At 37.2% G+C, this 12,698-nt stretch overlaps 3 protein-coding genes across 10 annotated transcripts; 2 read left to right on the forward strand and 1 right to left on the reverse strand.

The window, feature by feature from the left end:
- The first annotated feature begins 513 nt into the window (after positions 1–513).
- LOC140842417 (cell division cycle protein 48 homolog) lies at positions 514–5,840 on the forward strand. The gene is made up of 9 exons (XM_073210308.1): positions 514–624; positions 755–920; positions 1,820–2,048; positions 2,169–2,935; positions 3,007–3,228; positions 3,321–3,392; positions 3,484–3,765; positions 4,012–4,371; positions 5,275–5,840. Exons 1-9 carry the CDS (start codon positions 596–598, stop codon positions 5,566–5,568), a joined length of 2,421 nt encoding a protein of 806 aa, XP_073066409.1. The 5' UTR covers positions 514–595; the 3' UTR covers positions 5,569–5,840.
- Positions 5,841–6,271: 431 nt separating this feature from the next.
- Positions 6,272–9,070, forward strand: LOC140842418 (uncharacterized). Of its 8 annotated transcripts, none has more exons than XM_073210315.1 (5): positions 6,300–6,385; positions 6,465–6,527; positions 8,077–8,291; positions 8,384–8,532; positions 8,746–9,070. In XM_073210315.1, exons 2-5 carry the CDS (start codon positions 6,509–6,511, stop codon positions 8,831–8,833), a joined length of 471 nt encoding a protein of 156 aa, XP_073066416.1. In that variant the 5' UTR covers positions 6,300–6,385; positions 6,465–6,508; the 3' UTR covers positions 8,834–9,070. The 8 variants fall into 8 exon arrangements, with proteins under 8 accessions (XP_073066410.1, XP_073066413.1, XP_073066414.1 ...); XM_073210311.1 differs by having other exon boundaries at positions 6,302–6,385; positions 6,465–6,651; XM_073210309.1 differs by lacking the exon at positions 6,465–6,527 and having other exon boundaries at positions 6,272–6,385; positions 8,746–9,069.
- Positions 9,071–9,668: 598 nt separating this feature from the next.
- Positions 9,669–11,474, reverse strand: LOC140803556 (high affinity nitrate transporter 2.4-like). Its single transcript, XM_073159466.1, has one exon. It carries the CDS (start codon positions 11,387–11,389, stop codon positions 9,806–9,808), a length of 1,584 nt encoding a protein of 527 aa, XP_073015567.1. The 5' UTR covers positions 11,390–11,474; the 3' UTR covers positions 9,669–9,805.
- Positions 11,475–12,698: the final 1,224 nt, after the last annotated feature.

The raw sequence follows: 12,698 nt of genomic DNA on the forward strand, positions 1-12,698 counted from the left end.
CCAATTTACTCTATGATGCGCCTCAAGTTTAGAATTTCTTAATTACTTACTTTAGATTTTTATTAAAATTTTATTTATTTATTATTTACTTTTCAATTTAAATTACGTTTCTTCACCAATCTAAGTTGTTTGTACTATTAGGAATAATAATAATAATAATAACAATAACAATAATAACATGAAGTGTTATCATATTGTTGAAACTTGAAATGTAGTTAATATTTGGATTCCGTACGATTTGTGCTGAAAATATATATAATTTATAAAAATATTATATGGGGATAGGCAAAATCTTGTGTGAGACAGTCTCACGAGTCGTATTATCTTATTTTTGTAATCCATGAAAAAATATTAATATTTATGCTAAGATATTATTTTTTATTGTGAATATAGGTAAGATTGACCGTCTTAGTCTCACAAAAGACGTGCTCATTGGATATTGTGTTGTTTTTTTTTTTTTAAATGATGATTTAAGGGAATATTTTGATTTGAAAATTAATTTATTAAGTGATATAAAATTGTCCTCGGTGTTCTTTCCATTTGTTCATAAAATTCTTCGTACGCTGCAACTCCACATTCTCAGGCAGCTTACAGGATGAGTAATCAACCCGAGTCATCCGATTCGTGAGTATTTGTTCACTCCTCGTCATCTCAGACTTCGAGGAATCCAATTTCTTCTTATTGGGTGTAAATTTTGGCGGAAATCTGAGTGTTTTTTTGTTGTTGATTTTGGTTTTCATCCGTTTTTGGACAGAAAAAGTGGGAAGAAGGACTTCTCAACGGCGATCTTGGAGAGGAAGAAGGCAGCGAATCGGCTAATCGTTGACGAGGCGGTCAATGACGACAACTCAGTTGTGGCCCTGCACCCCGCCACCATGGAAAAGCTCCAGATTTTTCGTGGGGATACTATTTTGATTAAGGTTCTTACTTTTTTAGGGCTCTGCTTTTCAATATCTTTTAATTGATATTTATTTAGTGGGAGATTGGTAAGGTTTTTTTTTTTTAAAAAAATAATTATTCGTGTATATAATACATACATACTGTCGATTTGATGTAAGTATCGTTGTGGGGCTTACCTTTGATTGAGAATTATGTTGTTTGAATTCGAATTTATCATTGCTGGAGGAGGAAGATGTTCGTGCTGGTATTTTGGTTAATTAATTGTTGTCATTGATCTCATGAAATACTGATTTCTGAATTATTTTTGCGTTAGCTGCGAATTATAAATTTGGTTTTGTTGGGGTAGATTCTATAATAGCTCCATTTTTTGTGATATGGTTCAGATGAGAAGTTCCATTGTTGTGTCTGAGGAAATCTGACACATGTTTCTGTGTTGGTGGTATGGAGATGACCATAACTATATGAAGGAAGCTACTAACTTGTTTAATGAATATAGTATAATACAGAGAAAAGAAAATATGACAGTGAATATTATATACAAGCATCTCATGAAATACTGATTTCTGAATTATTTTTGCGTTAGCTGCGAATTATAAATTTGGTTTTGTTGGGGTAGATTCTATAATAGCTCCATTTTTTGTGATATGGTTCAGATGAGAAGTTCCATTGTTGTGTCTGAGGAAATCTGACACATGTTTCTGTGTTGGTGGTATGGAGATGACCATAACTATATGAAGGAAGCTACTAACTTGTTTAATGAATATAGTATAATACAGAGAAAAGAAAATATGACAGTGAATATTATATACAAGCATCGATATATGGTTTATCACCGAATGCGGTGTGTTATATTTATTTTTTGGCCAAAAAAGATTTTGGTTACTAGAGTGCTAAATTTCTGCCTGCCAATTGCTTCCAGGGTAAGAAAAGGAAGGATACAATCTGCATTGCCCTTGCTGATGATGCATGTGAAGAGCCAAAGATAAGGATGAACAAGGTCGTACGCACAAACTTGAGGGTCCGGCTTGGAGATGTTGTGTCTGTGCACCAATGCCCTGATGTTAAATATGGAAAGCGTGTTCATGTACTACCCTTGGATGATACGGTAGAGGGCCTCACTGGAGATCTGTTTGAAACATACCTAAAACGTAATACTTTTTTGTGATTTATATTTCTATGCCTGCACGTTTCATTTGGTGTAATGAAACAAATTTTTCATCGCATGCATTTTCATTGAGTCTTGTTGACTGACAGAATAACCTATGCAGCTTATTTTCTGGAAGCTTATCGCCCTGTTAGAAAAGGCGATCATTTTCTTGTGCGAGGGGGGATGAGAAGTGTGGAATTTAAAGTAATTGAGACTGATCCAGGTGAGTATTGTGTTGTCGCCCCCGATACTGAGATCTTTTGCGAAGGAGAGCCGGTGAAACGAGAGGATGAAGATAGGCTGGATGAGGTTGGTTATGATGATGTAGGTGGTGTTAGGAAGCAGATGGCTCAGATTCGTGAATTGGTAGAGTTGCCTCTGAGGCATCCCCAGCTTTTCAAATCTATTGGCGTGAAACCACCCAAGGGAATTTTACTTTATGGACCCCCAGGTTCTGGAAAGACGTTAATTGCTAGGGCTGTTGCCAATGAAACCGGTGCTTTCTTCTTTTTAATTAATGGGCCAGAAATTATGTCCAAATTGGCTGGAGAGAGTGAAAGCAATCTGAGAAAGGCATTTGAGGAGGCAGAGAAAAATGCCCCGGCTATTATTTTCATTGATGAAATTGATTCAATAGCACCTAAGCGTGAGAAAACAAATGGTGAAGTTGAAAGAAGGATTGTTTCTCAGCTCTTGACTCTCATGGATGGGCTGAAATCCCGGTCCCACGTTATTGTCATGGGAGCGACTAATCGGCCAAATAGCATTGACCCAGCTCTCAGAAGATTTGGTAGGTTTGACAGGGAAATAGACATTGGTGTTCCAGATGAAGTTGGTCGACTTGAAGTTCTCAGGATTCATACCAAGAACATGAAGCTTTCTGATGATGTAAAGACCTTGACACCTATTTGTGCTCTGAATATAGTTTATGTATCTGAAATGATGATGATGTGTTGTAGGTTGACCTGGAGAGAATTGCAAAAGACACTCACGGCTATGTTGGCGCTGACCTTGCAGCTCTCTGTACTGAAGCTGCACTTCAGTGCATCAGAGAGAAAATGGATGTCATTGATCTGGAGGATGATACAATTGATGCTGAAATACTCAACTCCATGGCTGTAACAAATGAGCACTTCCATTCTGCTCTTGGAACTAGCAATCCTTCTGCTCTAAGGGAAACAGTAAGTACTCTCTGGCTTGGATGTTCTTGTTACTATAATGAATTTTGTGATGCTATGATATGCTCATTATAATTGGTTTTAACTGATGAAAGGTTGTTGAGGTGCCCAATGTGTCCTGGGAAGATATAGGAGGCCTAGAAAATGTCAAGAGGGAGCTTCAGGAGGTTATAAAATTTTTTAAGTCTTGTTTCATATGCCATATTTAATGATATGTTTATTGAAGTTGTTTGCCTCTAATTCCTTTATTATTTGTAGACTGTTCAATATCCTGTTGAGCATCCAGAGAAGTTTGAGAAATTTGGCATGTCACCATCTAAGGGTGTTCTTTTCTATGGGCCTCCTGGATGCGGCAAAACTCTATTGGCAAAGGCGATTGCAAATGAATGTCAAGCCAATTTCATCAGTATAAAAGGGCCTGAATTGCTGACCATGTGGTTCGGAGAGAGTGAAGCTAATGTTCGTGAAATATTTGACAAAGCTAGACAATCAGCTCCATGCGTCCTTTTCTTTGATGAGCTTGATTCTATAGCCACTCAGGTTATATACCCTTTTAAGTTGTATATTTAGATAGCAGGATATTCCCTTTCGGCTATTTCAACTTTTGTCGATTAATTTTTTAGTTAAAGTTTGAAAGTGTTTATCTGCAATAAGCATATTGAGCCTTAATCAGGATGAACAAAGAAGAAAAAGGAACCGCTACCTTTGGTTGCATGCATTTGTATTTTATATTCGCATAAAAAATAGAAACTGTCTTACTGGAACTGTACCCTGGTATTGTTTCAGCGAGGAAGTAGTGCTGGTGATGCTGGAGGTGCAGCTGATAGAGTCCTCAACCAACTTCTAACAGAGATGGATGGCATGAATGCCAAAAAAACTGTTTTTATAATTGGGGCTACTAACAGACCTGACATAATTGATCCAGCACTCTTACGTCCTGGGCGTCTTGATCAGTTAATATATATCCCTCTGCCAGATGAGGATTCACGCCATCAAATCTTCAAAGCCTGCCTCCGCAAATCACCACTTTCCAAAGATGTTGATTTGCGAGCTCTTGCCAAGTATACTCAAGGATTTAGTGGTGCAGATATCACGGAAATATGTCAGCGGGCGTGCAAGTATGCCATTAGAGAGAACATTGAGAAAGTATGTTTCTATTCCCGGCACCCTTTTGATTTATTTTTTCCTTTTATATTTTTCTTGGTACATGAGATGTCAACCGTTTCCCAAACACATTGTCGGTAGTATTTAAATAAAATTGGCCTCTTCTCTCGTGAACCTTCCAACCGGATTCAAATCCTTTCGTGAGGTTATTCTGGGTGATGGTTTTATTTTTTCCTCTCATACTAATTTTGCTGAAATTCGAACACATTGTGAAGTGGGGTATCTTAGTTGCTAGTTTCTCTTCCCCAGTTTCTAGTTTCAACTTTCAATAGTATTTCAGTTGAATGTCAAACTATCTGCCATAGAGGCGCGTATTTTTTTGCAGAAAACTGCCACTATTATTCTAACTTTCATAGGAATTTACCAAATAGATTTGGAAATTCCAAATATATGCACATGCTTTCTAATACTGGCACTGATCACGTTGTAGAGGGAATCAGAAACCGTCCTTTTCGTTTCCTCACAAACTAGATATATATGTAGAGGGAATCAGAAACAGCACTTTGAATAGGCTTTTGGGGTCTTAATTTATGCTTCTATCAACTCTAAAATTTACTCTGTTCATGATGAACGAATACTCCTTTTCAATATCTGCATTGTCGATCTATGGGGAACTTTTGCTGTGTTCCTTGAAGAACAAACACTCCTTTTCTCCATTCACCATTTCTTAGTACTGAAATCTGAAGTACTGAGATTCACTTTGAAAGAAATAAGATTTGATTAAGGCAATTAATTGCCCCTTTAGATTATTTTGTAACAATATGTACTTTCTGCTTTTACTCCATTACATAATTTGTGCTGGCAAAGATAGTTACCAGTTTGAATGGAGATCGACAATTTTTATGATATTATGGATAAATTTATAGACAACTTTGTCTATCTCAGGACATAGAAAGGGAGAGGAAGGCAAAAGAGAATCCCGATTCTATGGATGAGGATGTTGTTGATGAAGTTTCAGAAATCAAGCCCGCACATTTCGAGGAGTCCATGAAATATGCTCGTAGAAGTGTGAGTGACGCTGATATTCGTAAATACCAAGCATTTGCGCAGACGTTGCAGCAGTCTCGAGGATTTGGAACAGAGTTCCGCTTCGCTGAATCAGGAGTCGGTGCGACATCTGGATCTGACCCATTTACAGCCTCTGCTGGCGGAGCCGAGGAAGATGACTTGTATAATTAGACTTCCTGAGGATTTTACCATTCAGTGACTAAATTTGAAATTATTTTTTGCAAGCTAGTCACCTGGAAACCGGTGCCAACAAATCTAACCCTCAGTTTAATTTTCTTGAATCATTTATACTTGTGGACTCCAGGTTTTGTCTTTGAGTTAATTTCTTTTGTTAGAATACTATGGCTTCCCTTTGGTGACTGGCTTGTGATTCTATATTGACAGTCTTCTACAGTGCTTTTATTTGGTAATTGAAATATGTATTCGAGACTTCGAATGGAGAAGACAGGTGTTGGGATAGCTCTTACATAATGGGCGTGAAATCAGCTCCATTTTTTCTTCCAAGAGATTCTCACTTATTGGATCTTTTCCAAATGCAAATAGTTTTTAAGTATAAGTGCAGGATCTGTCGAATAATAATATCGTGTTGTCATAATTCTTATTTTTAATAATTATTATTACTATATTTTCATTTTTTATTTAACATTTTAAATAACAAAATGTATTTCCACCAGCTAAAAACCAATATTTTCATCCCCGATCCGAACACGATGTCAGTCGCTGCCCATTAGGAAGCTGCACATTCATTTTATTTTTTAGAGGTCCTTACAAGAATTTAATATTTCTTTTTATTATATTTTGTTAAATTTATTTATTTATTTATTTTTTTAAAAGGATTTATTTATTTTTTTAAAAAACCCAAAGATCATTCATCGAGAATTTTCCCATTTCTTTTCTTTTCTTTTCACTCTAATGGAAATTTTGACACGCGCTAGAATGGGGATGAGGTTGCAGACTCTTCCTCTACCCGTCATCTCCTTCCATTACAGTAAGTTTGAGGAGCACTTTTTTTTGTTAAATTTCATCAATTAATCTTACAAGTTACATATATTTCCCACTTTCTCGAGGGCCCTTTGGCTTCTGACATCTGCAAAGCGTTCTGTTATCCATAATGCGGGTGAATGATGGAGGTGGGTTTAGTGGTTGCAAATTCACTCAAAGATTATATCTTTTTACACCCGTGTTAAATGATAAGAGGAACCCTCTGTTTGTTCAGTAAATCTTTCGACCCGAGTGCAGTTAATGAGAAGAAAGGTAATATTTTCGACTTTTGTGCATCATTTATGAATATTAAAGTGTATATGGCTATGGTTTCTTAATGGGTGTTTCTGTTGTTTGGTTGTGTCATAAGTGTGAACTGAATTTTGATTCATGGTTTGCTTCAAACGAGTCAACGAACCTTTTGAGGGTATTAACAATTGCCCAACTCAAATCTTTGGAATCGTTCAGTTAGCTCAAACATCTCATTTTGTTTTTAATGGGACATTGTCATAAACTGGAGGTTAATGGTGAATTAAGGGAGCACCGAATTGGTTGTGAGGAACAATTTATGGGGTTGGTTTTATGCAGTAAGTTCGTTCTTGGTTTGATATACATATGCCATTTACATAATTCATGGATGTGAGTTGGTAGAGTGATGCAAATTTATTAGGAATAAGTTTCATTTACTTTCATAGGTTTACTGGTGTGAAATTGAGACATGGATTTAATGATTGTTAAATAAATGCATTAAGCAACATAAGACATGGGGGATGAAGTTTTGATGTGAATTGGAGGCGGGGACTTTGGATATTCGGTGTCTATAACCTCAATAAGTAGGAAATTGTAAGGAAAAAGTTGGATGGTTACAGATTAGAATATATTCATCTATAATAATTTTTTATAAGGATTTTTAGCTCTATGATCTTATTATGAATGAACAGAGCTAGAGGAGTAAAGACCTGTTAAAATGAATTTTTTATAAGGATTTAGCTCCATGCTCTTATTTTGATGGATTTTCATTGAAATTATTTGCAAAAGAATTAGTTACTGATTAGAAGAGGGCTTGATCCAGCTATATCGTAAGCATTTGGGTAAATTTGAAAATTCATGCCTTCGCAAGTGTGCGCCAACTTCCTGAAGGGCCTCGAAAGTTATTTCACTTGAAGTAAAAGTTCTATCTATTTATATTTCATTTTTCATTGAAAAGGCCATAAGGGACGCCACGGTAATATTTTACCATACCCATTAGATTAAATTTATATGCGGCATTTTTGGTTTGAGTAATAATTATATTGTTTGCATAGTTGCGACTCGAACAATGCTAATGGTTTGTATTAGCTAGACCTTGAGAAATTCTCATACAATTGTATTTGTTACTATATCGGAAAAACAATCTGAACCGATTGAATCGCTTTTCCGTGCATGTATGGGGATGGATTTTTAAAATGGTAGATGAATATTCTTAGACCATTTGTAACCATAAATCTATTACAGATCAAGATCAGCACTAAAATATCATAGTTTCTGCACCAAATATAATTTAATCTCCAACCCAACTTCTTCAAAATTTTACTATAAAATGAATATACTCGCAATATTCTTTTTATTTTATTTACATTATGTCTTAAGATTTATTTAATCTATATTTATAAATTTAATAATATAATTTGTTTACTCACACCTTCATTAAAAATCCAGCTCATCTCTGTTTATCAGCTGGAAATTCTACGTTCAAAATCAAGCTAAATGCTGGTTCTCTATATGGTAGTAATGCAAAAACACAAGGAAGAAAATCAGTAAGCACATTGCGCGCGCTGCCAGAAACAGCAGTCTCTGTTACAGTTGCTGCCACAATTGTCGTTGCTGCTGCTATATTTCTTGGGCCAAAAACTAAAACTTCGGATGTAGCGGAGGTACATGAACAGAAATTAAATGAATGTCTTTCCTTTCAAGTGTTTTTGTTTTGCTGAAATGTTCCTTGGACTTAAAATCTTGAAACCATCAGGCTCCCACGAAAACATGCGAGGACTGTGGAGGTTCAGGAATTTGCTCAGAATGCAATGGTGAAGGATTCATGCTCAAGAAAATGTCTGATGAGAGTGCTGAGAAAGCGAGGTTGCTGGCAAAGAATATGGCGAGTAGATACACAGCAGGGTACAGCAAGCTCTTTTATTCACATTTCTGAGCTTTCCGCATGAATGAGTTGCTGTTGTATGATAACAATTATAGTACTGGTCATGGTGCAACTCAAATTTATCAAATTGCAAAGCAGTAAACTGTGCCATGTTGGCAAACACAGATTACTCACTCACACCCTTCATTAAATTATCCTAAATCTTTTGGTAATATGTGTTAGTGTGTTGGCAGGCTTCCAAAAAAGTGGAGCTATTGCACGAAATGTTCCTCTGGTCGATCCTGTAGTACGTGCGGTGGAAGTGGGAAGCTGAGCTCCTAGAAGGACACATCCTGTGATGGCTCGGACTCGGCTCTGATGCTGGTGGTTCCATTTTAAATTGAGAACCGTGTCCACAATTTTTTTGACTTCAGAGTTATTCGATGTTTATTTTGATTAGGGTCAGATCAGGTGGGATATTTTTCTTCAAAAACTAGGGAGAAGATTCTTGCAATATACTGTGCAGTTTCGAATAAACATCAAATTTCTGCTGTTCATTTTCTCATGGATAACCTCTTCTACAAGTTTTACTAGCTGTTAGAAAATATATTTTTGTCATTTTCACATAAGCCCGTTAAAGACGTTCTCAATTGAAAGAAAATTGGAAAATGATGTGTACAATTTTAGTTACAATTTGGGTTACAAAATGCATTTCAGCATACAAAACTACCCACACTTTATTTGGGAAAAAATCTTTTCAAAAGTACATTTAAGATAATTTAATAATTTCAAATGTATCTTGTAATTTAACTTATAACACAATTTGTACATGTAGCATAAACCAAAAAAAATTAACCCGAAATCATGACTTTGCTACCTTTACAGAACAAATCACATAACAAAATAAATAGACGTAACAACTAATATGATATCACCGAAATAAATAAATAAAAGTGCCCTGCCTTCGTCTTACGATATATGTTTTCAAAGAAGTCCGGTACGTAGTCGATTTTTGAGAAGTCTGGCGAATGACTATTTTTCCACTTTTAGTGTGTTATGCTTTAAGGATCGATCATCCACTTGGTTCGAAATTTTTTAATATGCATCGATCAGATTAAATCAAGTAGTCGACTTTTAGGAAGCAATGAAAATCTTGATAAAATTTGATTCCATGGAAACCAATTCCCAGCAGAAATATTGAAATTATTCTCACAAAAATAAACCGATGGAATCAAACATAATTCCATATATGTAACAAATATTGGTTCACGACATATATTCCACTCGCACACGTAGGTTCCCGTTGAAAACAAATTAGACATAGTTCGGTGTTGCATTTGGCGGCGTTGGAGCAGAGGCCACGCGTCTCCCCCTCTCAGATCGACTATTTTCAGCAAATTTCAAACTATTTTGATGCATCCCATTCTGCTTCTCCTCCTCGGTATAGTCCGCTGAATAATAGTGTTCTTCGGTGTGCTTGACGTCCTTCGAAGCTGGAAGAAACATGCTACCCCATTGTGGGAAGTGCACCAATGTGACAGGAAGAGTGCAGGCAATTATCATTAACCCCATATTCCTGAGCCCTACCGAAGTGTCGTGGGACGTAAAAAACAGCAGTTGTGTTAAGCCAGAACCAAAGTTTCCTCCAGCTCCTGTCATGCCAGATATTATGCCTAATGATCTCCTTGAAATGAATGGGACTATGCCAAAAGTTGCTCCACAGGCGGCCTGGGCACCGATAGAGAAGATGATCATATGTGTAACGGCGAGAGGAAGGGAATTTGCCTCTCCTAGAAGTGCACAGAACACTCCTCCCATTGTTTGTAGGGTCCATAGGATCCAGAGCCTTCCCCTCATCCCGAATTTCCGGGCTGCAACATCAGAAGCGTATCCACCGAATGGGCGAGCAACCAGGTTAGCCATGCCGAATGTGGCTGCTATGATTCCGGCAGTATGGAGCTTCAGGTCAAATCTGTCGTAGAAGTACTCAGCGATGACATTATCGGTGGACAGCTCAACTCCCATGGAGTATCCGTAGAGGAGTACAAAAATCCAGGTCCTGTAATTGGAGACAGCGTAGCGAAACACCTTCCAGAACTGATCTTTCGCAATTTCTCCCTTCTTCTGCAACGTGCTCAGGTTCCCATCAGGAAGATCTTGGCCCAGAGTCATCACCAAAATACCCATGATCACATGAAGCCACCCCGGAATGAAGAATGCGATCCTCCAAGCTGTAAATGGAGTGGATCCCACCTTCTTGATTATTTCATACAGCACAGGCATCAGCAGCTGCGTCGCACCTCCTCCCATATTCCCCCATCCTGCTGCCGTCCCGTTCACGAGCCCAATAATCTTAGTATTGAACATAGTACTCATCCAGTACTGGCAAGAAACAAAAGTCGCCAGGGAAAACCCGATCATGAAACGAACCGCCACATACCCACCAGCCGATGAGACGAAAGACATGCAAAACACGGTAGGGGCGGAAAGCATTATCAGAAAAGCGCAGCCGTAACGTGGTCCAAGAAGATCGCAGACCGCACCCATCACAAGCCTAGAGAAGATACTTCCCGAAACCGACGCGACCCCGGCATTTCCGATGTCTCCTTTAGTAAGGTTCAGGTTGTCCCGAATAATCGGCACCAGGGGAGCAGCTGCAAAAGTGGACACGAAACAGGTGAAGAAAGAAATCCAGGACAGGTGAAAAGTCCTCATGTGAGGATTGGCAAAGGAAAAGAGCTTGAATTTCTTGGCCTTGTGCTCGGAATCAACCGGCAAATCGAACTTGGCTGTGCTATCAGTGGGCACCGTAGGGGACGCCACTGAGAATGCGAGCACCGGCTCCCTACCAGTAACTCCATGCATGGAGCTCCCAGGAGACCCTTCAATATCTGCCATTTTCTTGATCAAGAAAATTTACCAAATTTGATGTGGGTTGATTAATGATCAGTGATTTGATTGAAATGGCGATAGCTGATGAAGGTTGAGGGTTCTAGCTAGGGTTTATAATAGTGCGAGGAGTTGACGTTTTCAATATGTTTGAATGAGCCAGTGGAGTTTCCCAATGGTTGCAACAACGTAATATAATGGTTTATTTTATCACAAAGAATCCATTCTCCGCATCTGAGTTATGAATAGTATTAGGCTTATCGTATATCCCAAAGGATCATTCAACGGGGCCCCTGGAATCTTACAAAATCCCATCAACTATCATTCTCTTTCATATTCCATAAACCCTAAATTTTTTTTAAAAAGTTTTTTTCCCCAAAAATCTAGTCATTAATTTGATATGCTGGAAAACCAAAATGGGCTAATCATTCTCAAATCTATTTCGAATAACGACAATGGAGTTAAGACATGAGTAGGTCTATTGTGATACGATCTCACGAATCATTATTTGTGAGACGAGTCAACCCTATCGATATTCACAATAAAAAGTAATATTCTTGACATAAAAAATAATATTTTTTTATGGATGACCCAAATAAAAGATTCGTCTCATAAAATACGACACGTGAAACTATCTCACACAAATATTTGTCTTCAAATATAATTCCTACGCGACGAACAAATTATTGTAAGGTATCATAACTTGGTTATTTTTCTTTTCGTTTAAATATATTAATGGTTGCAACTAAGACGGCAAATTAAACGAGCCGAGCTCGAGTACCATATATATTTGAGGCCCTTGTCCTCTCCTATGGGAGATATGCATGATTGCAACTAATCAGCTTCAAGTAATTAATCCTCCGAATTGTAAGGTCAAATGTTAAAAGTTGGCTTATCGAGAGGACAAATAAATATAAATCAAATACTTGGAATAACCTTTTCAGATGCTTTGAGAGTCTAGTTCCAATAATTTAAGTTTTGTGAAAGTTTATATTAGGTTTTATCAAAAGAGTAGGTTTTTTGTGAGACGGTTTAACGAATTTTTTTATGTGAGACGAGTCAACTCTACCGATATTCACAATAAAAAGTAATACTCTTAGTATAAAAAGTAATACTTTTTCATGGATGAGCCAAATAAAAGACCCGTCTTACAAAATACGATACGTGAGACCGTATCACACAAGTTTTTTCCTTATCAAAATTAGCTATTCTTAATTTGTTTTTTGGTTTGAGAATTGGGGGATTTTTATAATTTTATTTCCAAGAATTTATATCATTTGATGAAAAGTCGTGGATTTTAATATTTATGATCATAAGA

This window comes from Primulina eburnea, chromosome 10 (genome assembly GCF_022965805.1).
Source record: "Primulina eburnea isolate SZY01 chromosome 10, ASM2296580v1, whole genome shotgun sequence".
Classification (NCBI taxonomy): domain Eukaryota; kingdom Viridiplantae; phylum Streptophyta; class Magnoliopsida; order Lamiales; family Gesneriaceae; genus Primulina; species Primulina eburnea.

Coding starts and splice junctions, on each gene's coding strand:
- LOC140842418 (XM_073210309.1), top strand. CDS start 6,310: ATGGAAATTTTGACACGCGCTAGAATGGGGATGAGGTTGCAGACTCTT. Junction 6,386..8,076: donor CGTCATCTCCTTCCATTACA/GTAAGTTTGAGG, acceptor TTAAAAATCCAG/CTCATCTCTGTTTATCAGCT. Junction 8,292..8,383: donor AAACTTCGGATGTAGCGGAG/GTACATGAACAG, acceptor TGAAACCATCAG/GCTCCCACGAAAACATGCGA.
- LOC140842417 (XM_073210308.1), top strand. CDS start 596: ATGAGTAATCAACCCGAGTCATCCGATTC. Junction 3,766..4,011: donor TTGATTCTATAGCCACTCAG/GTTATATACCCT, acceptor GTATTGTTTCAG/CGAGGAAGTAGTGCTGGTGA. Junction 4,372..5,274: donor TTAGAGAGAACATTGAGAAA/GTATGTTTCTAT, acceptor TGTCTATCTCAG/GACATAGAAAGGGAGAGGAA.
- LOC140803556 (XM_073159466.1), bottom strand. CDS start 11,389: ATGGCAGATATTGAAGGGTCTCCTGGGAGCTCCATGCATGGAGTTACT.